The sequence below is a fragment of the Homarus americanus genome, unplaced genomic scaffold (assembly GCF_018991925.1).
Source record: "Homarus americanus isolate GMGI-L3 unplaced genomic scaffold, GMGI_Hamer_2.0 scaffold18703, whole genome shotgun sequence".
Classification (NCBI taxonomy): domain Eukaryota; kingdom Metazoa; phylum Arthropoda; class Malacostraca; order Decapoda; family Nephropidae; genus Homarus; species Homarus americanus.
The window spans coordinates 8839789-8865337 of record NW_024749779.1 but is presented as its reverse complement, the minus strand read 5'-3'; the positions used below and the strand labels follow the sequence as shown (position 1 = coordinate 8865337).

General features: G+C 41.6%; 1 protein-coding gene across 1 annotated transcript in view; it reads right to left on the bottom strand.

Annotated features, from left to right (window-relative positions):
• LOC121853915 (probable glutamate receptor) overlaps nt 1-25549 on the bottom strand; it is a 196018-nt gene that overhangs the window by 124573 nt on the left and 45896 nt on the right. The window contains exon 4 of the mRNA XM_042348311.1: nt 13305-13395. Within this exon, the coding sequence (XP_042204245.1) occupies nt 13305-13395 (91 nt within the window). The remainder of the gene's footprint in view (nt 1-13304; nt 13396-25549) is intronic.

Genomic DNA, 25549 nt, shown 5'->3' with positions numbered 1-25549 from the left:
GGCAACAGATGGCGACCGTTTCAAGATGGCTAAGGATATACACAAACAATTTGGACATCCCAAGAGCAGTAAATTACAGTCGCTTTGCTCAGATCCAGGTGTAGTAGATCATAGATTTCTCAAGATGTTTAATATAGTTGAAGAAAGGAGTGATATCTGCAGAAAATAAAAGAAGGCACCATCACGACCAGTAGTGGGCTTCAGCATGGCACACGATTTTAATGATGTTGCTGTTGTCGAGCTGAAGCAGTGGTCACGCAAACAGACAGTATGGTTTTGTCACATGATAGACCTGGCAACGAGGTACAGCTTGTGTGTTATAATGAAGAGAAAAGACAGAAGAACCATCCTGACCGCAATTATGTCGGGTTGAAACACTAAATTTTGTTCACCTCGTCAGCTTTTTTCTGATAATGGTGTTGAATTTAATAATGAGGATTTCAGGGAAATTGCTGGCGCATTCGACATACTGATTTATACAACTGCAGCGGAGTCCCCTTGGTCAAACGGATGTAATGAGATATATAACGGGAACATAGCAAACATGGCGAAAAAGGTCATGGATGACACTCCAAGCAGCTTAAAAATTGCTTTAGCATGGATAGTGTCTGCCAAGAATTCCTTAGAAAATTACAATGGGCTTAGTCCCAACCAGCTTTTCTTCGGGTGGAACCAAATATTCCTTCTTATTTGAGAAATTTTCCTCCAGCTTTAGATCCCTTGCCTCTAGCTGTGATTTGGTCAGAATCCACTTGAATGCGATGCACAAGGCCATGTGAAAAGCTACGTAGGTCATTGCTTCGTCAAGTCCGCCCTGGCGGGGAAATGCTCCTCACTGGAGATGTAGTGTTCAACAGACGTGGTCAAGAGGACAAGTGGAGAGGTCCAGCTACAGTAATTGGACAAGAAAATAAGCATAGTTATATGGTGATGAAAGATTTTCAATACCAATGAACACAAGCTTCCTTACATGAAATGTGTCCAGAAAACAGAAGCAAGATTTCATCACCCCAGGATACTGTATCATTTGATGACACGGATGATGAAGTTGACGACATCGAGGAACCCTCCCTTGTTTATGGGACACAGAATTGTTCGGTAAAGATGTGGCTTCTCATGTCAAAGGGAATGCGAACAAGGAAAGTGGGTCTAATGTTGAAGAGAGTATAAGAAATTCAACAACAAGAGTGATTGTTAAATACAAACCCAATCTTCCCAGCGTCAAATCTCGGATATCATTTTGTTCTTCATGGCAGCTCAGAATGGATGAATGCTACAGTTCTGGGTCTTGCGGGGAAAGCTACGGGTCGAAACAAGTTTTTGATAAAGATAGTGGATGTCGGGAATACCTCCGCTAAATGAATTGATTGGCAGCAAGTGGATGATTGGCAAGATCTACACCAGGATCTTGTTTATCTGTTCTGTGGTTGATATCATGAATGCAAAGATGAGTGAATTAAAGAACTGGCAGGAAAATAGGATGTTTACAACTTTCCCGGACCGTGGTCAAAATTGCACCAGTTGCCGATGGATTATAACTGAAAAAAAGAGAAACAAGATGGGAGATGCTCTTGTCATTGCTGCCTCCATGAAGTTGGTTTGTAATAGTTGTGATGTTAAGGCTGCGTTTCTTCAGGGTGCACCATTGCAGCATAAAAAATATTTTCGTCCTCCCCCAGAAGAGAATGCTAAAGGAGATGTATGGAAAGCGAAAACCTGCATATATTGTTCGAATGATGCCCGTAGGTATTGATACTTGCATGTGCGAGAAAAACTTTTGAAACTTGGCATGCGGGTCTGCGAGCTGGATGCTGCAATATTCTTCTGGAGAACAGATTCAGGCCTTATGGTATGGTACACCTCTTTTTCAGGAGGACATCATTGCCAAAATTCGGGAAATATTTCTATCGGGATCTGAAGAATCTGGAACTTTCAGGTACCTGGGATTGCATATCAATCAAAAGCATGATAAGAGGTTAATCGTACACCCAAATCCTCAATTGGACAAACTAGTGGAGCCGCATATCAGCCCTGAAAGAAGTATGCAGAAAGAAGATAACCTCACTGATGATGAAGTTACTGAACAACATAAGAACATAAGAATGGAGGAAACTGCAGCGGGCTTATTGGCTCATAATGGGCAGTCTCGTGTAAGCCCAACCCCTATCGCTCATATATCCATCCAACCTATGTTTGAAGCTCTCCTGTGTATTCGAGTTAATGATGATGTTTGGTAACTTGTTCCATTCATCCACTACTCTGTTTCCAAACCAGTGTTTACCTATTTCGCGCCTAAATCTAAATTTGTCTAATTTAAAACCATGGCTACGAGTTCGCTTAGCCATGACCTCCATTTATACACCTCGATCATATCGCCTCTCACTCTACGTTTCTCGAGGGAGTGCAAATTAAGATGCTTTGACCTGTTTCTGTACTCAAGGTTCTTAATGCCCGGGATTAGTCTTGTCATCCTCCTCCGAGTGTTTTCTAGGGATTCTATATCCATTCTGTAATACGGTGACCAGAACTGAACTGCGAAATCCAAGTGAGGTCTCAGAAGCACAAGATATAGTTTAGGATAACCTCACTAGTCTTATAACTAACACTCCTTTGTTAGCCTTGTTTCGAACAAATACACATTGTTGACTATATTTAAGATTCCTACTAATCATTACTACTAAATCTTTCTCACAGTCGGATTCCTCTATAACAACGTTGTTCATCTGATAACTGCTTTCTCTGTTTACATCTCCAAAACTGAGTACTTTACATTTGTCCACATTGAATTTCATCTGCCATTTTTCAGACCATTCTAAAATTTTGTTTAGAACTTCCTGTAGTTTTGTGGAGTCCTCGTCAGATTTAATTACACGCCCTATTTAAGTGTCATCAGCAAATTTATTTATGTTGCTGTCTACGCCTATATCTATGTAATTATGTAAATAATAAATATTAATGGTCTAAGTACTGAGCCTTGGGGTACTCCACTAGTGAAGTTAACCGAATATCAATTTCAATTTCATTAGTTTATTCCTTGATAGAGAAACCGGGATCCCAGTGCTGTCACTAGGTACCCCTGCACAATAATAGCAGAAGCATCTGGCAAGTATCACAAGTACATATAAATATTAAAAAGTGGCTTACTAAAGCCTAAGGAAGGACGGATATTCCTTCAACACTTCATCAATATTATTTACATACAATCTGCCCAGTATGGGGCGGGTCATCGCGTCTCCATTAAGGGATCGTGCAGTGGTGGTCCAACAAACGTCACGGAATCGTTGTGTGTGGGGACATCTTAGGAGGTAGTGGACAAGGGTGTGGCTGTAGGGTCTTCTGCATAATGCACAAGAGCGTTGCTCCGGGGAGGCGGGGTTACCAATCTCCGAAGCAAAGTCATACCCGATGATGATAGGGGCAGCAATCACATCCGTTTTCCGCGACCCTTTCCCATAGACGTACAGTACGAGAGGTCAAGGAGTTTATGGCCGAAATCGTACCAGGTGGGCGTGGAGTCCAGGGGGATGGCTGCTTTCCGAGCTTCTCTCTGTTTGCGGCGAATTTGGGTCCAAGGTTGTAAAAGTGCTCGACGAACAACGTAGTCAGGTGTGGCCTTGTTACAGCCAGTCTTGGCAAGGCCATCTGCTGCCTCATTCCCCAAGATACTGACATGATTGGGTATCCATAGGAATGTTACAGGACGGCCTGCATCCTAAAGTGTTGATGTTAGCCTTCGTATTCGGAGGATGAGGTCCATATTCTCCCCTGGTCCAAATGTGATCCCGCCGAGAGCAGACCTACAATCGCAGCAGACAAGCAAGGGACAGAAACCACCGACTTCTTCCTCAGTGAGAAAGGCAGCAGGTAGGGTAATCAGCTTGGCCTGAGTGGAGGATACCCTTTCAGAAACTCTGAGAGAGTTTGATAGGCTCAGGGGCCATCGTGTAGAGGACGACCCTACCTGGGGACCAGTGGGCGATCCTGGAGAGGTGGTATGTGCGGAGAATAATAGGGTTCACGTGGTATTTCGGGAGCGGTCCACCGACGGCAATCACTTCAGGTTGAAAATCAAGCCAGGGAGAAGGAGACGAACCAACAGCAGGGGTGACAACAATATCAGGCAGGAGGTCGTGTTCATGAAGGGCTCGCATGAGTGACCCTCGCCACTGTCTTCTAGATGGAGGTTGGCCTCGGACAGCAGGAGTCAAGTTGGCTTGGTCATAGTTACCTCGAGGATCCCGTAGAATGGAAACGGTAGTTTTCAGGTAAAACGCCTGGTCACGATCCTGTAAGGGGGAAAGACCAAGTTCGGTATATATAGAGAAGTAGAGCGTGTCCACTGAGGGGCCCCAGGGATTATAGGAGGAACTTTCCTCTGGATAATTTCGAGACGGTTGACAGCAGTCCTACAAATGGTGATGAGGACAGGGGCGACGTAGTCGACACATTAACGGACAAAGGACTTGTACATGGTCAGAAGCACAGGGATGGTGGCACCATGGTAGAGAGGGGGGCGAGACGCTGAATGATAAGTCTCGAAGATAGCGGACTTCAGAGATCTGACAACGTGTGAGAGTTACATACACACCCAGGTATTTTGTCTCATTAACCCAGTCCAGAGAAGGGGGGTACAACACGACTGTGCCACATGGCTTTTGTTTTCACAGTTGAAAGACGGAAACCAAGTAAATCACACTCTCTGGAGACCAGATCAAGGGCTTCCTGCATGCTGAGGTAGTCAGGGGCTTGGAGGAGAATATCGTCGGCATATCCTGAGTGGACAACTTCTGTCGGCCACGGGAGAGATGCAATGGAGTGCATGAGAGTGTTAAACAAGGTGGGGCTCAGGAATCCACCTTGAGGGGTGCAGAGGTTCAATTCTTGAACAGGAGATATAGAGCCTTCAACGCCAACCCGGGCCTGACGTCCAGTGAGTTAAGAGGCAATTCATCGAAGAAGTCGCTCTTTAACCCATAACGGTGCAAGTTCAGCTAAAATGAGGGCAGGCTGAGCCGTATCAAAGGGAGCCTTTGGTATCAAAGAAGACGGAGACGCGGGCAGTCTGACTGCAATAAAAGGAAGCAATGGCGTGCGCTGTGCTGAGATGTTGTATTAAACCATTGAGGGAGTTGTGGAATCCACCTATGGTGTGAAGAAGACGACGATGGAGTATCCTTCCCATCGTCTTGCAAACACAGGAGGTAAATCTAATGGGTCGATATGTCCCAGGATCTTCCGGCTTAGGGATGGGGATAATAGTGTCATTTTTCTAATTAGACGGGAGAACCCCATGTTCATATGACATATTGTAGAGAGCGAGCAAGGGTCCGTTAGGAATATTAGTACAGGCGTTGAGGACGGTGTAGGTTATCTGATCATCCCCAGGAGAGGTGTCTTTTCCAGAGAGACGAGCACTGTCAAGCTCGAACTGTGTGATGGGATGATCAGCGATGGCAGGGGAGGTAAGAGCAGCACGAACAACAGGCTCAGACGCATCGATGCGAGCCTGCACTACCTCCTGCATCGGATCTGGAAATGCCTCAGGGGAGGAAGCTCTTGCCCAGTCCTCCATTAAAGAGCAGGCAAGGCAGGAAGGGTTAGGGTGGGAAGGAGGCCTCCGTCGAGTACCTCGTATCGCATTAATCCGATTCCAGACTGGAACGATAGAGACCCCGTCAAGGAGAGCCAGTCCAGTCCGCCTTACGGATCCGACGACGCTCTTAAGTTGCAAAGGAGCACCAGTTTTTGAAGTCTTCCCAGTCTTCTGGAGAACGAAACCTCCGTATGGCAGAGTAGAGATCACGGGTTACATGCCGGAGATGTCTCATGGCATGGATACGATACCAGTAGTTGGTGGTACTTATGGGGTGACGGAGAGGGCGTAGAGGGGCAGCGCGATTGATAGAGTCATGCACGGTATCAATAAAATCAGCACTGTGAGAAGGGACTGAGGGATGACATAGGAATTCGCCCAGGTAGCAAGGTATTGAATAAAGGAAGGAACAGCATCGTGTGTGAAACGAAGGTGAGGGGAAAGACAAGGAGCAGATGTAGGGGCAGAGAAGGAGAGCCTGAGATGGGTAGTAACGTCACGATGGTAACTATACAGTTCAGGCTCGGTGCAGACGGTAGGCTGAAAGGAGGTATGACCGTTCAATAGTAGGCCGACATCAAGGAAACTATGGGGGAGGCGAGTAGGATCGTCAGGTCAAAGAAAGCGAACATCATCATCCCCATAAAGAAACTGTGAGAGATGTGATCCGTTAAGAGTATATGGAGTGGGATAATCTGTATTAAGAGTGGGATGGCGGTGCCTTAAAGTCGCCAAGAACTAGAGTGGGAACCCCATCATGGAGGTCGTGAAGAACCTGGGGATCCAGAGAATCACGCTTGAAATGAACATTGACTACACGAAGGGACGTCAACAGGAGTAAAGGAGATAGAAAGAAAGTAATTCAGACGGGGGCCCATGTGAGTCAAGTGAAGGGAGACGAACAGATGGAATGGTGTTACGCACAAAGGTGAGGAGGCCACGAGCCTGCCCATGGTACCGAGGCAGGGTGTAAACAGTATTGCCAGAGAGTCGCAGTGGAGTAACATCGTCTCTGATGGTTTCCTGAAAAAGAGTGACATCTACATGATGGAAGAGCACAAACTGGGCGAGGTCTGTCCGGCGAGGTCTAAGTCCCTGAATGTTCCATTGTAAGAAGAGGAGGGAGCGGCCTCTGGTGTGAGATGAAGAGACCGTGGGGATAGACGGGGCTCCGGAGCAGGTACCAAATTCTGTTGAGGATATTGGAGAGGGAGGAGTGGGAGAGCTAGTGATGGATCCTCCATCTCGGCAGAAGGAAGGAGGCGGGTCACTTGGGCTTGCAAAGTGCGCCCCTGTTGGGTCAGGGTATCCAGAAGGAGTTGTTGTTGCCTCTGCAGAGTCGCAATTGTCTCCACAAACGAGGCGAGTTGGGCAGATAGAAGGATGATTTGCTTGGAGTGGGGATCCAGATGGGGAGTGATTGCCTCCATAGAACCAAATTGGTGTACCTGTGCAGGAGCTGGAGGTGGCGGCGAGGAATGGTGGGAGTCCGACTGGGCAGGGGTGGTGGTGGTGACGGAGAGGGACGGTGAGGGTTCAGGTGAGCAAGAGGTTGTGGCGCTGGGGAGAAACAGCTGGGGTCCGGGTGGACAGGAGGTGGTGGTGACTTTGTGGCAGTGCCAGTAACTACCTCGTTCAAAGAACGGCAGGGAGAAGGACGGACGGGAGAAAGGATGCGTAGTAAGGGTGATAGGAGGGATGGTAGGCGAGAGGAGATCAATGAGAAATCCTTGGTGGATGGAAGAGGCGGGGGTGGATAGGAGTGAGGTTTGGTTGACAGGGGCTTCGTCAGAGCCGAGGGCGGTGGTACAAGGTAAGTTTTCCCCTGGCGAGTGACAGGACGCTGTGGGTAGGTGGCATTCCAGGCGTGGTGACTGTCATGGCAGTTGACACACCGTGGAACAACTGGGATTTTGTTATAAATTTTCGACTTGCATCCCACTCTGTCTTGAGAACCTGCACAGAAACCACAGGCGACCATCCTCATGCACTCCCAGGTGCGGTGTTTCCACGATTGGCAACGACCACAGATTTTCTGGTTTCCGATAAATCGGTCGAGAGGACAGTTGTGAATAGGTCCTACATTCACCTTCGGGGGGAGGGGACCCACCCACCAGCCGATGAGTTCACTGGATGGACGTTTGGAGACCGGGTTGATGCGGCGCGCCATGTCGAATAGTTGTGGGAGAAGAGGGCGAAGATCGTCGACAGGGATCTCCCAGGGTATGTGGCGAACCATTACCTTGGTACGACGAGTTTCTGGGGTGATGGTGGTGAACTTCAGCATCACCTCCCCCTTTGGAGCAGGAAAGCCCACTTGAGTGAGCAGGCGTACCGTCTCGTCCATTTGTGTGGTGACTATTACGGCTGTAGGACCACGGAGAAGGCGAAGTGTTGAGTCCTGAAGTAGAGAGCAATGACGAAAGAACCATGTTGTCCGTGTGCTCAGAGGCAAGTCCCGAGGAAAGGCTAGACGACGAAGGCCGGGGCAGGGAGACGAAGGGAATCCCTTATGTCCATCGTCGGCGGAGGGTCGGTCATTGAGCCACATGTAAGCTCACTTTGGGACCCCGATGACAGGAGGAGGTCACCCTCTACAGCCCCAGACGGGGTGCGAAGGTGAGCCGTAGCCCCTGTAGGAGACCCTGACCTCTGAGTTTTCTGCTTCTTAGACTTGTCCTCAAGACGAAAATCTTCAGCATCGCTGTCACCTATTACCGCCGTTTCCATCGAACGGGAACGTTTAACGGCGGGCATAGTGAACGTTGGCAACACTGCAGTCAGGTAGATAGTTTGGCTTATTTGAGGTGGAGTGGTAAAGACGTCACTGCTACGTCACAATTCACATTGAGCATGGGCAAACTTGAAAATATTCGACCAGAGGGGCCGGGTTTAGGTAAGATCAGATGTTTTTATAAAAAAAAAGACCAAGTCCAGAACTTAAAAAAACATAGATGCTACTGTGCTGAAAACTGGATCTTACTAAAGTTATCTGCACAGACTGGGATTAGTAGACTCGCTGAATTCGTCAGAAATACGACTTTTAAGGAGCAGTCTCTTACAGCCTTTGTTGACACCCGCGGCACCCTTGCACCTCCCCGACGTTACCCCAATCGGATTTAGTGCCGTTAATGCTTACTCGCTGTTTCCTGTCCTGTAACCACGCCCTAATCTACTATATAATATCTCCTCCAAAGCCCCGAGACTCCACTCTTTGTATTAGTCTTTCGTGGAAGATTTTGTCGAAAGCTTTGCTAAAGTCGAGGTATACCATATCATAATAGTGCCTGTCGTCCACCGATTCGGAAACGGTTGAAACTGTTAATAGATTAGTCAGACATGAACGCCTACTTGTGAAGCCATGTTGGGAATCATTGATCAACTCGTGGTTCTCCAGGTGATTTCGAATAGAGTTTGAAATGATTGCTTCCTGCAATTTGCCTCCAATTGATGTTAAACTGATTGGACGGTAGTTAAGGGATAGTGATCTACCTCCCTTCTTGAAAATAGGTATCACATTCTCTATCCTCAAGGATTCTGGTACTTCACACATTTTTAATGACATGTTACACAAATTTTCTAAGGGCACCCTAAGCTCTTCCTTACATTCCTTTAATACTCTGGCAAATATCTCATCTGGACCTGGCGACTTATTAGACTTTAGTTTGTCTATATGCTTACTAATATCGTTCCTAGTCACTACTATCTCGCTTAATCTATTTTCTTCACTATCATGTTTAAATTTTCTGTGGTGAAAACTGTTATAAATAATTATTATCTCTTCAGATTATTGCTCATTTCTCCGTTGTTATCCGTTAGCTCACCGATATCGGACTGTATTTCTAGAGTATTGTCAGATACCCAAAGAATGTTCTATACTACTGAGGGTATACACAAACACTTGTTGTCTTAAAAGTAGGTTCTATTCACGTACGGGAGATATATATATACAGTAGGACGCAGAACCTCGCGTTCACGCCACGAGGACTCTGTCTTCTCTCTCTATCTATCTATGTATTACTACACGCTGGCCTGTACAGATGCCAGCATTCACAAGCTAAATACATAAAGTATAAATGATAATTTATATACATAATATGGTGCACAATAAATAGAATATTACATAGAATTAATACATATTCTGTAATACTTTACTATACATAATTAATGGAGTAATATAAGAGTAAAATAATAATATACAGCTGAAGGTACTACTTTGTATCCATATATATCATACAGTATTGGTTCAATCTTGTCCCGTGTTTTAGTTTGATACATTTGAAAGAATCCCTTGGGCTTGAATTTATCTCCCTTGCTACCTTCAGTTCGTTATTCGTCTTTGCTTTTCCTATCTCGGTCTTAACCCTACTGGCCAATGCCTTATAATAATCTCGGAGGTAAACTTCACCACGATTTATTCTCCTACCTATAGCCTTCCATTGTCTAATAATATTCTTTCCATATTTTTTTATCCATTTGGGGTCATTGTTACTTGATCTGAGTTTTCTGTATAGTATGTTCTGCCTTTGTGCATTAAGTAACTCATTATTAAAATTGTTGTGGAACTCATCAACCTCAGATTTCGTGATCAGGTCATCCTTAGTGCTCTGCTATCCTTTACTAATGACATCTTAAATTCCTTTGATGACAGTCAGTTCACAGTCGGTATATTCTTGGACTTCTCTAAAGCCTTCGATACTGTCGACCATACCATCCTCCTTTCAAAACTTGAACATTACTGCATTAGGAGACTGTCCCACAATTGGTTTATCTCATTGCTGTCCAACAGGATGCAGTATATCTGCTATAATAATCACCAATCTGACTCCTCGCCAATCTTGTATGGTTTCCCCCAAGGTTCCATTCACGGTCCAGTACTGTTTTTGTTGTTCATAAACGACATAGTCCACGCCAGCACACTCATAAAATACAACTTATATGCAGACGATAGTAATCTCTATGCCAGCAACTCAGACCTCCATTCCTATGAACACTGAATTGACTAAAGTCAGGACCTGGGTAATACGTAATAAACTGATGTTAAACCTTGAGAAAACCCACTACACGATCTTTCACAGAAGGAAAACTTACCCCCAGACTTGGACCTCCTGTACCTTGGTAATACAGTCCTCAAATGCGGACAAAATACTAAATTCCTCGGAGTTATTGTTGATGAGAAATTTAACTGGATAAACCACATACAAGCCATTCACAGTAAAGTCAATAAACAGTGTGGTATCATGTATCACATTCGACAGTCACTCACTCTCACAGCAATGAAAGAAAAATATCGTGATCTTGTTTACCAACACCTGATACACTGTCACACACTATGGGGGGCCTCTGGCTCTTCGAAAACACAGTCTCTGGTTACTGCAGAAAGAGAGTTGTTCGGACAATGACCTATTTGAAAAAAACGGATCACACAAACGAAAAATTTGCCAAATTGAAAATTTTAAAATTCGAAGACATTAACACCTACTGCTGTGCCCTCTTTGTTTACAAGTCTATCAATCACTTGCTTCACAATAGTTTTTTTTTTCAGTTCCGGAATAATCAGAGATACAACTTAAGGCACCCAGACCTACAAAGACCTCCCCCATGCGCTCCTGTCATTCCCAGACATCCATAAAATATCAGGGTGTGAAGGTGTGGAACAACTTACCCCTACCCATCCGGGCAAAGACTACGCTCCTTTCCTTTACATAATCTTTTAAAAATTATCTATTGTCTAAGTATTAATATTTCTTGGAATACCTACTATATTTACAGTACCTACTTTTATTGTACCATCAAAACCGTTTTATCGGACATTATCATATAAATAGACAAGAAAATACCATTGCAATAAACATAAATGAGAACTATATATAATGCTGACAGCTCTGTCCTCTTGTTCAACCTTAATACTGTACAACCCATGTTATACTGTTCCCCATTATACTTATGTTTTTCAATTCCACTGTAATTTATGTATACTTATAATAAAAAATAAATAGAATAATAATAAATAAATAAAATGAATAAATATTGAAGTGATAACCTTGGTAACATTATGCGATGTTCTTATTACCACCATGCTATTGTACTATTCCAGATGCTACTAAATGCTACATAATACTTCCTTGAGATAAATATATAGTATATATCAGGTGCCTAAAAGAGAGCTCAGGTTTTCAACTGGCTCAGCCATGTTAATATTGTTATTATTATCCACTCTGTATCTGTGTTTTTTCTGGCTAAATAAACTGTTTTAATTCAATTCAATTTAATTGATATTTTGTGAGGTTATCGTTGTCGGGTCTCCAGGTAAAGCGAGGTCGCCCTCTGTGGGTACACTGTGTGAGATCATGTAATTCACCCCCAAACGTGATACCCCTTCTCTCAGCTGCCTTTTCAAACTATCAAAGATTGCCCTTCTGAAATCTGAGACTTTAGTGGCATTTTCCTTGTGACCGACATTAAATTATAATTTGAATCTCACTTCTTTGTGATCACTGTTTGCTTGTTCGTTCCCTACCTCGACATTACGAATGAGGTTTTCTCTGTTTGACAATTAAATCTAGTATATTATTACCCCGGGTGGGTTCGGCTATAAGTTGATTGAGGAAACAGTCCTGAATTGTTTCAAGGAAATCCTCCGATTTTGAGTTACCCATAAGGTCGGTCCAATCTATTTGACCAAAGTCGCCAAAGTATCTCAAGACGTGTTAATTGGCTAGCATTTCGGACACGACCTGATCTCGCGTTTGATCTGTGTGATATATCTTGCTCAGTCAAGAATGCTAAGGTGACTGATTAACAATTAGCTGCAAAGATTAATAAGAAAGCACAGTCCAGACGAGTGTGTAAGGAGTTTACAAATTTGGATCTCACCAAGAACGCAATTGTTGTCTTCAGTGATGCAAGCTATATAAACTTACCTGATGGGTCATCCCAGGGCGGCTACGTCATATTCTTGCTCGATTAAACTGGAATATGTGCGCCACTAATATGGTTGTCCACTAAAATCAGACGTATAGTGAGAAGCACACTGACTGTTGAGTGCTTGACGCTGCAGGAGGGAGCTGATAATGCCGTCTTGAGTGTCCTCCCTTTTTTGGAGATTCTGTATGGTCTCACTAAAGCCATTAAAATAATGTGCTGTACTGACAGCAAGGGTTTGTACAGTTCGTTTTATTCTACTAAGGCTGCCCAGGGAAATTAGGCTAAGAATAGATATTCCTAGGTTGCATGAGATGATAAACAGCGGGGAACTGTCTCAGGTATGTTGGGTTGATAGGATGGAGGAGTTGGTTGAATGTTTGACTAAGAGAACTGCGTCTTTCTCATTTCTGTTGGGTGTTTTACACAAGACACATTCTAACTTAGTGGCGTATGTCATTATTATGTTATGCCTACGTGAAGTTTACTGTTATTCAGCTTATTTGTATGTATGTATGTTCTACATCGTTATTACATTAACGAAATCATATTTCTTGCTCTGTTTCATAATTCATAATTGCAATTGGCAAGTAAAAAACCTGTATGTATTCTTTTGGATATCTTTTGGATTAAAGAAACGAAGAAGGGGAAGATTGCTATGTCTTGTTTGCATTACTTGTTGTTTATTGCATGATATTGTATTGATGCATGGTTTAGGTGTTCCAGGTGGGCTTAAAATATATTAAGAAGCCAATGAACTGTGTTTTGATTTGATCATCTCCCTCACCTGCCTTTGGATCTGCCCTATCATGCCTGTCCAGGAGTCATTAGGCTGCTTCACGCCCCACATCCCGTCAGGCGGGGGAACCACCTCGTACCTGTAGAGGGATGCATTGATGTAACAAACAGTAGCAGATCAAAAAATTTCCTTTTGGGATGTACGAACTACCATTCTCTTGACATAACACACACACACATTGCAGCTCAGAATCAAACAACATAAGTACAATATCAGAACAGCATCTGAAAGCAGTGCCCTGTTCGTTCATGTTAGGAATAATAATTATCCCATTGCTTGGGAAAAAAGCTTAGAAGTATTCGAATCATCTTGTGTCACAGAAAGACTTCTGGTTGAAGCTAGTTTGATTAAGGAATTAAAATCAATAAACCTTAGCGATGGTCAGTTCAAAACTGATAATATGTTACATAAATTTATTTGTCAGTGGCCCAAGGTTAAAAATTATTTGAAAACCTTGGATCTAGATGTATGATAGCTATTTAGTGGGTCCCTTATTTTTGACCTGACCTGACAAGTCACGTCGCCCCCTTCTCTTAAGCTCCTCTACGTGTGTGTTGGTGTTGGTGTGGGGATTATTGGATGACATCATTATGACCTGACCTCATGTTTAATAAGGTAACCCTGTATATTTAAGCTTCTCTCTGTCCATGTAATCCAGTTGCCTCTGAAGATGTCTTGAATAAAGACGAAAGCTAAGGTGCTCCGTTGTTTCCCTTTTCCCGTGTGACTTTATCAAGATTTATCTTATCCACGTTTTCATTGTAGACCTACCAGCATGAAATATATATATGTATATATATATATATATATATATATATATATATATATATATATATATATATATATATATATATATATATATATATATATAATATATATATATATATATATATATATATATATATATATATATATATATATATATATATATATATATATATATATATATATATATTTCATGTAAATCCACAATGAAAACGTGGATAAGATAAATCTTGATAAAATCACACGGGAAAATGGAAACAACGGAGTACCTTAGCTTTCGTCTTTATTCAAGACATCTTCAGAGGCAACTGATTACATGGACAGAGAGAGGCTTAAATATACAGGGTGACCTAAAAACATGAGGTCAGGTCATAATGATGACATCCACTAATCCCCACACCAACACAACCGTAGAGGAGCTTAAGAGAAGGGTGGTGACGTGACTAGACAGGTCAGAAAAAAGGGACCCACAAAATAACTGTCATACATCAAGATCAAAGGTTTTCAAAGCAGTTTTAACCTTGGGCCACTGACAAATAAATTTATGTAACATATTATCAGTTTTGAACTGACCATCACTAAGGTTTATTGATTTTAATTCCTTAATCAAACTAGCTTCAACCAGAAGTCTTTCTGTGACACAAGCCCACACAGGTAGACAGTTTCATTCACTTTTTATCCAATCACCTTGAGTCTACCAAAATGTCAGTTTTTTCTGCTATGTTCCTACGATGTCTGCGTATTTGTGACTCTGAATTTATTGACGACGAATTTAAACACATTCGTTCTATTGCACAGAAACTTGGGTACCCTTCTGTGTTTGTTGATCGTTGCTTTAAAAGGGCTAAAAAATCCTTTCATTCCTCTGTAACCAGACAAGTTCCTACACTTAAGAATATTTTGACTCTGCCCTATCGTGATGAATTTGTCCCTTTAGTTCGGTCCCTCAAGCTTCTAAATATTAATGTTGTTTTCAAGTATGACTCAACCATTACCAATATGTTAATAAGGAATAGCCCAAGTTTGAATGTAAATGGAAGTGTTTATTGTATTCCATGTAGCCAATGTAATTGTAATTATGTAGGTCAGACAGGAAAAACACTGCAGCTCAGAATCAAACAACATAAGTATAATATCAGAACTGCATCTGAAAGCAGTGCCTTGTTCGTTCATGTTAGGAATAATAATCACCCCATTGCTTGGGAAAAAAGCTTAGAAGTATTCAAATCATCTTGTGTCACAGAAAGACTTCTGGTTGAAGCTAGTTTGATTAAGGAATTAAAATCAATAAACCTTAGTGATGGTCAGTTCAAAACTGATAATATGTTACATAAATTTATTTGTCAGTGGCCCAAGGTTAAAACTGCTTTGAAAACCTTTGATCTTGATGTATGACAGTTATTTTGTGGGTCCCTTTTTTCTGACCTGACCTGTCTAGTCACGTCACCACCCTTCTCTTAAGCTCCTCTACGGTTGTGTTGGTGTGGGGATTAGTGGATGTCATCATTATGACCTGACCTCATGTTTTTAGGTCACCCTGTATATTTAAGCCTCTCTCTGTCCATGTAATCTAGTTGCCTCTGAAGATGTCTTGAATAAAGACGAAAGCTAAGGTACTCCGTTGTTTCCATTTTCCCGTGTGATTTTATCAAGATATATATATATATATATATATATATATATATATATATATATATATATATATATATATATATATATATATATATATATATATATATATATATATATATATATACAACAAAGAAGTATGTGTGTTTGTTTGTCAACACGAAAATCTCGGAACCTACTTTACTGATCTGTAGTGATGATGGATGGTGTTATATGTAGTGATGATGATGGATGGTGTTATATGTAGTGATGATGGATGGTGTTATATGTAGTGATGATGGATGATGTTATATGTAATGGCTAGTGCGACTTGTGAACAGGGCTCTGCCCTTCTGAGGGCCGAGTTGGAGAGGGCCAAGGAAGATATCCTGAAATTAAAAGAAGAGATAGCAAGGATGCAGGAAGAAACGAGACAAGGGAAGCAGGTGAATGACGAAAACTCAAGGGAATGGAAGGTTGTAAGGAGAGGGACGACCAAACTGGTGGTGAGAAATGACACAAAGGAAACGACAACAACAGCTAAGTGTACCAACTCTTTCATTCCCTTGATAGACGAATTGGACGTTAGTACAGTATAGTCAGTATGATTGTTGGCGACTCACAGGTAAGGTACATGGACAGCTTTTTGAGGTAAAGATAAAAATAGAATGAGGGTGTGTTTGCCAGGAGCTGGGGTGGGGGATATAGTTAGGCATAAACCCATTATCTGCCTCAGTGCAGGGGGCAATGATATTGGCCGGTGTAGGAGTGAGGAGCTTCTTGATAAGTTCAAGACAGCTATAGAACGTGTTAGGTCTAGGGGAGGGATCCCTATCATATGTGGGGTCCTGCCTAGAAGGAGATTTGGCAGTGAATGGTTGTCAGGGGCAGTTGGTGTCAACGGCCGTCTTGACAGATATTGCAAGTCAATATCAGTCCCATTCATTGACAACTGGGACAACTTCTACGGCAGAAGGGACCTTTATGCATCTGTCAAGGAATGGAGTGGCTACCCCGGCTGGGACTCTCGAAAGGGCAGTCCAAAAGATGTCGAAGTCTTTAAACTGCTAGGGGAACATGTGAGCATAGGGGTGGAGGAGACTGCAGTGGGAGCGGGTAAACAAAGTGAAAGGTTACAGGGAAATAGTGTTAGGAATGACGACAAAACTAAATTAGACAGCGAGTTAAAACCTAAACGCGGCAAAGGGAGGACTCAGAACATGACTAACTTAAATGTCTACACGAGCAGTAGAAGTATGAGAAACAAACTGGATGATATTATGGCCTTGGTATGTACCGAAAAAATCGATATAATAGCATTCACTGACACATGAATCAACCTAGACTCACGTGAGTTACCTGTCGAATACCAAATTGCAGGTTACAAATTATTCCATACTGATAGTCAGATTAGGAAAGGAGGAGGAGTAGCAATCTATGTCAGGGATAATCTGAAGTGTGAAATAAATACGGAAATAAAAACCGAGCGGAATACAGAGACAATTTGGATAGAATTAATCGACGTTAGGGAAAAATTAATCACAGGAGTAATATATAGATCTCCCAATCTTGATAGAGTTAATGAGCGACATATATGGGATGAAATGCGCAGGACTTCCATACACAACAAAGTCTGTATAGTAGGCGACTTTAACTTTGGCCAAATAGATTGGATTGACCTTAAGGGTAACTCAGAATCAGGTCCCTTCGCAACCGAGTCATCCGCGAAATACGCACTGCAAAGAAGTCCCACTACCTAACCAAACTACAACACCTGAAGCAGACCAACATCAGTCAATGGTATGGTAAGCTTAAAGAACTCTGTAGACTAAACAATAAGACACACCCCCTCCCCTTCCTTAGCCATCTCACTAATGTTGACGCAGCTGAGCAATCAAATAACCATTTCGCTACGATATGCCAGACGCTCCCCCGGCTTTACACAACCAATCTCCCTGCTTACCTACCAGCCCCCTTTCCCACTGACTTAGTAGAAGAATTTGAAGTAGCAAAACGTCTGGACAAACTAAAATTAAAACGCTCTACCACCCCCATTGACTTACCAATGAAACTCTACAATGAGTTCTCCCCGGAGCTTGCTAAACCCCAATGCTCCATCATCAATGCGTCTCTCAGACAAGCCAGATGGCCAGCTGACTGGAAGATCTCTTATGTTTCACCAGTGCCCAAGTCAACCAGCCCACAATCCTTAAATCAGCTACGACCTATTGCAATCACCCCAATACCCAGCCTAATCTGTGAAAGTTTTGTGTTCGACTAGGCTTATGCTGATATTGCAGGAGACGTAGACCCTCAGCATTTTGGCAATATGAAAACTTCCTCCACCACTCACTGTCTTGTCAGCTTTCTCGATTACATATACCGCCATCTCGAGAAACGAAAAACGTCTGTAGCTATCCCCTAGTCGACCACAATATAATCATCAACAAAGCTATTGACCTCAGGCTTCGGAGAAGTCTTATATCATGGCTTACAGACTTCCTCAGTGACCTACGCTAAGCTGTACGCTTCCGAGGGGCTGTCTCCACCTTTCAGTCACTCACCTGTGGCGTCCCCCAAGGCACCAAGATAGGACCACTCTGCTTCCTTATGCTTATCAATGATGCCCTAAGAGAAACCCCCGCTCGCTGGAAATATATCGACGACTCCACCATTGGGATCAGTGTCTACAATTCTGCTCCCGACTATACCGCCCTTCAGGATTTATTGAACAGTCTCCAAAACTGGGCCACCAACAACCAAGTCACCATCAACCATACCAAGTCCATGGTTATGCGCATCAACCTTTCCTCCGACATTGTCCCACCCCCTTCCATTAATTTGGGTCCGAACACACTCCAGGTTGTAGATTCCACGAAGCTCCTCGGCATGACCATAAACAACAAACTAAATTGGAAACCACACGTCAGTGAAGTTGTCAAATTCTCCAGTTTCCGTCTCCACCTCCTCCGCCGACTCAAGTTCCTCGTAGTTCCTGCACCCGAACTCCTCAGTGTTTACTCAACATTCATACTTCCCAAGCTCACCTATGCCTCCCCTCCCTGGTCTTCCTCCCTAAATGCCACATAACGTAAACACCTAGAAAAAGTGCAAAAGAGGGCATGCAAGATTATTCTCTCCCCTTCCTACTCCACATATCAAGAAGCGCTCAACACACTGACCCGTTCGACCCTCACTGACCATCACCACGACCTCATCTGCAAATTTGGTAAGAAGCTTCTGCACCTTCCTCGACACCGGCTCCTACTACCACCTGAGATCCCTAGCCCGAGAATTGCTGTTCAACACCACAACCACATCCAGCCCATACGTGCACGAACTGATCGCTATAAGAACAGCCCAGTCCCAACCAATGTAAAAATTATCAATAAGTTGTAATAAACCAGTGTATTCACTCCCAGTAAATACTACTTCTTGAACTGTCACTATGTTGAAATGCCCTGTAGTTTGAGCTTTTCCCCATCTAGTTATTATATATCTTATTTATATCACTTATGTTATTTGTATATTATTTGTAATTCGAAACCCATCCCCCAATTATGTAATTGTATATTTTCAACCTTCTGGCTGCGAAGCTCTTTCAATAAACCGTTAATTATTATTATTATTATCATTATTAATATTATTATTAAAACAATCCAGGACTGTTTCCTAAGTCAACATGTAACCGAACCCACCCGGTGAAATAATATACTCGATTTTGTTCTGTCTAACAGAGAAAACCTCATTAGTCATGTCAAGGTAGGGAACGAATTTGCAAACAGTGATCAAAAAGAAATTAAATTCCAGTTAGATTTTCAGGGCAGCCGTAAGGAAAATTCCACAAAAGTCCCAGATTTCAGAAGGGCAAACCTTGATAGTTTGAAGAGGCACTTGAGAGAAGGGGTATCCCGCTTGGGGGTGAACTACTTGGACCTGACGATTGAAACCGACCTGATAACGAGATCTGAGGTTGCCGAGTTCCACGACAATTTAAATAATGAGTTACTTAATGCACAAAGGCAGAACATATCATACAAAAAACTCAGATCAAAGAAAAATGACCCTAAATGGATAAACAATTATTTTAAGAACATTATTGGTCAAAGGAAGGCCATAGGTAGGAGGATAAAGTGTGGCGAAATTCACCTCCGGTATTATTATAAGGTATTGGCCGGTGGGGTTAAGACCGAGATAAGGAAAGCAAAGAGGAATAAAGAGCTGAGGATAGCAAGGGAGGCGAAGACAAACCCCAAGGGATTCTATCAAATGTATCAAACTAAAACACGAGAAAAGATTGGGCCAATACAGTCAGATACCGGCGAGCTAACTGATAACGACGCAGAAATGAGAAAATAATCTGAATAAATATTTTTCAACAGTTTTCACCACCGAAAATTTAAACAAATAGACAAACTAAAGCCCAATTTGTCACCTGGTCCCGATGAGATATTTGCCAGAGTATTAAAGGAATGTAATAAAGAGCTTAGTATGTCCTTAGCAAATTTGTTTAACATGTCCTTCAAACAGGTGTAGTACCAGAATCCTGGAGGATAGCGAATGTAATACCGATTTTCAAGAAGGGGGATAGATTACTATCCTCTAACTACCGTCCAATCAGTCTAACATCAATTGTAGGCAAATTACTGGAAGCAATCATTTCAAACTCTATTCGAAACCACCTGGAGAAACACAAATTGATCAATGATTCGCAGCATGGCTTCACAAGCGGGCGTTCATGCCTAACTAATCTATTAACCTTCTCTTCATCAGTTTTCGAATCGGTGGACAAGGGGCACAATTATGATGTGGAATATCTCGACTTTAGCAAAGCCTTCGACAGAATCCCCCACGAAAAACTAATAAGAAAGGTAGAAGCACATGGCATTAAAGGTAATATTCTAAAATGGATTAGGGCGTGGTTACAGGACAGGAAACATCAAGTGAGCATTAACGGCACTAAATCCCATTGGAGCAACGTCACTAATGGAGTTCCCCAAGGCTTAGTACTTGGACCATTATTATTTATTATATACATAAACGACATAGATATCGGCATAGACAGCAACATAAGTAAATTTGCTGATGACACTAAAATAGGAAGTTTAAGTAAATCTGACGAGCACTCCGCAAAACTACAGGAAGATCTAAACAAATTTTTCGAATGGTCTGAAAAATGGCAGATGAAATTCAATGTGGACAAATGTAAAGTACTCAGTTTATGAGAAGTAGACAGGGAAACCAGTTACCAGTTGAACAATGATGCCATTGAGAAATCCGACTGCGAGAGATTGATTGATTGATACGTTTATTGAGATACAAAAAACATTAATATATCTCAAAGGGATGAAGTGACATAAGTCATCCCCACCCCAGTCCAGGAATGTCCCTCTCAGGACTCACATAAATCCCTAATATTTCATATAATCAGTTATAGTACATAGTTATAATCTAGGTGCAAAATTTCTATATTTCTTTAATATTTCATCTATTTTCCTGTTTTAAAACATCCACTGTCTTTGCATGGGGACATTATTTATATGGGCATTTCTATATACATTAAGCAATGGGCATTCCAGTATATAATGTGGCAGGGTATGGGATCTGGATGTTCTACAAACTCTACATTCTTTATCGTTGTTCACTTCTCTCAGCTCCAAGTTCCCAATAATATTTATATCCTAATCTTAACCTCATATACACTGAATCTTTCCACCTACTCCTATCTTTCCCATATGTAAATTTTGTGTTCATGAGAACATGATGGTAATGTTTCATTGTTTCACATTTCTCGCTTATTTCATTCCTTTTGAAATTATCTTCTATTGATTGTATTTTCCGTAATTTGCTCCTTAATTGTTTCAAGGTTTTAGTACATATTATGTCGATCTCGGCCTTTTCCGTGGCTCTTTTTGCTATTATATCAACTGCTTCATTAAGACCAATGCCTACATGTGAAGGGACCCATACAAATTGAACATTATGGCCATTTTTCCTTATTGTATTTACTAATTTTCTACATGAACCAATAATGTGTTCAATGACTGGACTCCCACTGTTCAAAGAATCCAAAGCTGCCCGACTATCAACAAAAAAAATATGCATCTTTTTACATATTTACAACATTTTCCAATCCTACTAACACTGCATATAACTCAGCTTGTGTTGATGATAAAAAACTGCTCAACCGAAGTCCAATTTTGATGTCATCATTTCCTTGTTCTGTGTACTGTCTTATAAGGATCCCACACCCTACCCTGCCACTTGACATAATTGAACCGTCACAATATACATGCAATGTGTTTATTTTAGGCAAATTACTAATCTTATTCCCATATAAAGCCCTTAACTGTCCTGGTTCATGTAATGATTTCTTCATTGTGAGAGGCACTATGTCTAACTCTACTTCTCGTTCTATCCAGGGTGGATTCTTACAACTCTTCTGAACAGCTGTACACCAGTCTGCCAGATTACATTTTTTAATATTTACTAATCCATTCATGTATCCTCTCTTGCCTTGCCTGCAGAAGGTCCTTTTATCTTTTAAACCATCATTTATATCTTGTACAAATTTACCCCCACTGTTCCCTCTCATTAATCCAACTGCTGCAACTGTATTAATTTCATTGACCCTTTGTGAAATGCTCTGTAACCCTAGTTCCATTTTCATTATCTCAATCATTGCATTTTTTGACACCCTAAAATTATTCTCATTGCTTCATTTTGCATGATCTCAAGCTTCCGTAGCCTTCCTTCACCAGTACAAGAGAGGACAGGTGCTGCATAGTCTATAAGTAATCTGATGGTAGAAATATACATCATTCTCAGTATGGGTACCCCAGCACCTTTACCACAACATGCTAGTGCTTTCAAGGGCTGTAATCTTGCTCTACATTGAGTGAGGACATGATATATTTCTACCTCTTTACTTTCACAAGTAAAGCCAATATACATTCCTAAATATTTATACTTTGACACTTTCTCAACAATTTTTCCATTTAGAAAAACGGATTCAGTTCCTCTTCCTTTACATTCACACTTGGTTTTTTCTTCATTGATAACTAAGCCCATCTTTTGAGAAAGAACACTAAAATTATTTAATGCAATCTGCAAATTTCTTACAGAGTGTCCTTGAAATAAGATGTCATCTGCATAAATGATGGTTACAACTCCTTTGGGATATTTGTGTGAGGCTATCTTGTTCATTAACACATTAAATATCATTGGACTCAATACTCCCCATTGGGGAGTGCCTAGTTCAAGTGCTCTTTCCTCAGACAAACATCCCTGATACCATACACACATTCTCCTTCCATGCAAGTAGTCACCTATCCAGTGTAACAACTTTCCTGATACCCCTAGAGCAGCCAGCTCATTCATAACTACTTCACTGTGAGCTTTATCAAATGCTCCTTGTAAATCCACAAAAACTCTACATCTGTCTGCATCACTTGATAAACATTTTATAACACAGTCTGAAGTACATTTCCCTTCCAAAAAAACAAATAAATTACAAGATTGATTTTCCCCCCACAATATATACAAGCCTATTTAATAATACTCTCTCCATCATCTTGGAAAAACAAGATGTTAAAGACACTAGCCTGTATCCACCAGTTGCCTTAGGGACAGGAATAACTATCGCTTTCTTCCATTCTGTTGGTAATCTACCCTCTGTATAGCTCATGTTGAATACATCTAATAATGGACTATTTTCCATACCAACTAAGCAGTTCAAAATTTCATAAGTCACACCATCTTCGCCTGGTGCTGTAGATTTTCCTTTTTAACAGCATTTAATAACTCATCTTGAGTAATATCTACACATGTTACATCACAAATATTTAGAGCTGATGAAATAAATCTTCTTCTTTCATTTTGCCACTCATCTAATGCTTCTATTGTCCTGTTAGACAGGGAGGCAACACTAGCTGCTTAGCCCACTTGTCAACCAGTTTATTAGCTTCTTCCTCTGGATGAGGATGACGAATAAAATTACTCCTTTTTCCTCTAATTTTGTTAATATCCTGCCATATTTCTTTGAGATTTTTACTCTCCCCAATGTGCTGTGCAAAGTCTTGCCAATATTTCTCCCTTGCCTCCTTCCTAGCCTGCCCACATATTTTGGCTATATCCATGAAGATTTCCCTATCTTCTTCTCTTTTACCATTCCTTACCCAATCTTTATGTGCTGCCCTTAACATTTGTGTCTATCCCTTCAACATTTTGTCATTGGTATAGCAGTGTTTCCTAGCCCCAACTGCGAGAGAGATTTAGGAGAAATGATAAGTAGGAATCTTAAGCCAAGTAAACAATGTGTTCCTGCTCGTAAATAGGCTAATAAAGTACTTGGGCTCATACAAAAGAGTATCAGTTACAAGACTAGCGAGGTCATCTTAAGATTATATCTTGTGCTTGTGAGACCTCACCTGGATTACACAATGCAGTTCTGGTCACCGTATTACAGAATGGATATAGAATCCTTAGAAAGAATCCAGAGGAGAATGACAAGACTAATCCCGGGCATTAGGAACCTTGAGTACAGAGACAGGTTAAAGCATCTTAATTTGCACTCCCTCGAGAGACGTAGAGCGAGGGGCGACATGATAGAGGTGTATAAATGGAAGTCAGGGCTAAACAAAGGGGACATTACCAAGATACTCAAACCAGGAGCAAACTCGTAACAATGGTTTTAAATTAGACAAATTTAGATTTAGGCGCGAAATTGGGAAATACTGCTTTGGAAACAGAGTAGTGGATGAATGAAACAAGTTACCAATACTTCTCCTTAGTGTGTACTCACCCCTGAAGATGTGAATTACACGAAAGCGCTTGGGAACTTCGTGTTTTCTTTTTTCCTTCTGGTTATCAGCATATACCTAGATCACGCGCACCTACAGTGATTTATTTACATAAATGGATTCCACGCGCCACTTCTTCTACTTCTCTACAAGCTGTCCTGGACTGTCTCCTTTCGTTACTGAATACTCCTCTTCGATGATCAAGGCCCACAAATTGAAAATACGTTTGAAATTTCTCCAGACATGCCTTAGTGAAAAACTTATGCCTAGATCAATCCTCCCACAACGTGTCCTGAAAATGTCTGACCGCCCCTTTGATGAGTTCCAAGAAATCATCCTTAAGAAACATTTTGAAATAAAGAAAATTGAAGTGGATGAAGCTTTCCGTATTGTAAGACAAAAAAAGCGTGTTTTTAATATGACCATACCGAGTTATTGGAAAAAGTTCATGCTGGATTACTGTTTTGATGACCTGAGACATGACCGTTCTGATCTTCAAGCTAAGATAGACCACAAATTGGCACTACTTATCAGAAATAGTGATTGGACTAATCATGCCAATCACAACTGTGTAGTGAATCTCTCCTCTAAACAACTAGACAATGATACGTTGTGTGCCCTCGGCTATGGTTTAAGTTTTGATGGTTCTAACAAGGGAGTCGACAGTGTTGACATAGCCGGAGCATTTTGCAATTTGGAGAAATTCAGTAATTTGACAAGTGAAGAAGTGAACATGTGTAAAGGTGTTGTGTATGCATCTATGTCCAAGCCTTGTATTCCAAACTGTCCAGAAAGATTCACCAAAGCAATCCAAGCCTTTAAGAAAAATAAGGATCTACATGTCACTAAAGCAGATAAAGCCAACACAGTAGTGATTTTAAACAAAAATGATTATATTTGTAAAATGAATGAGTTTTTATGTGATACTACAACATATTCTAAACTCATAAATAATCCTCTCAACACAGTTAACACACAGTTCAACAAAAAACTGAAGTCTCTATTGAGAGGTAAAGCTAATCTCATTAAACATCTTACTTCAACGTCCCCTCCACTGCC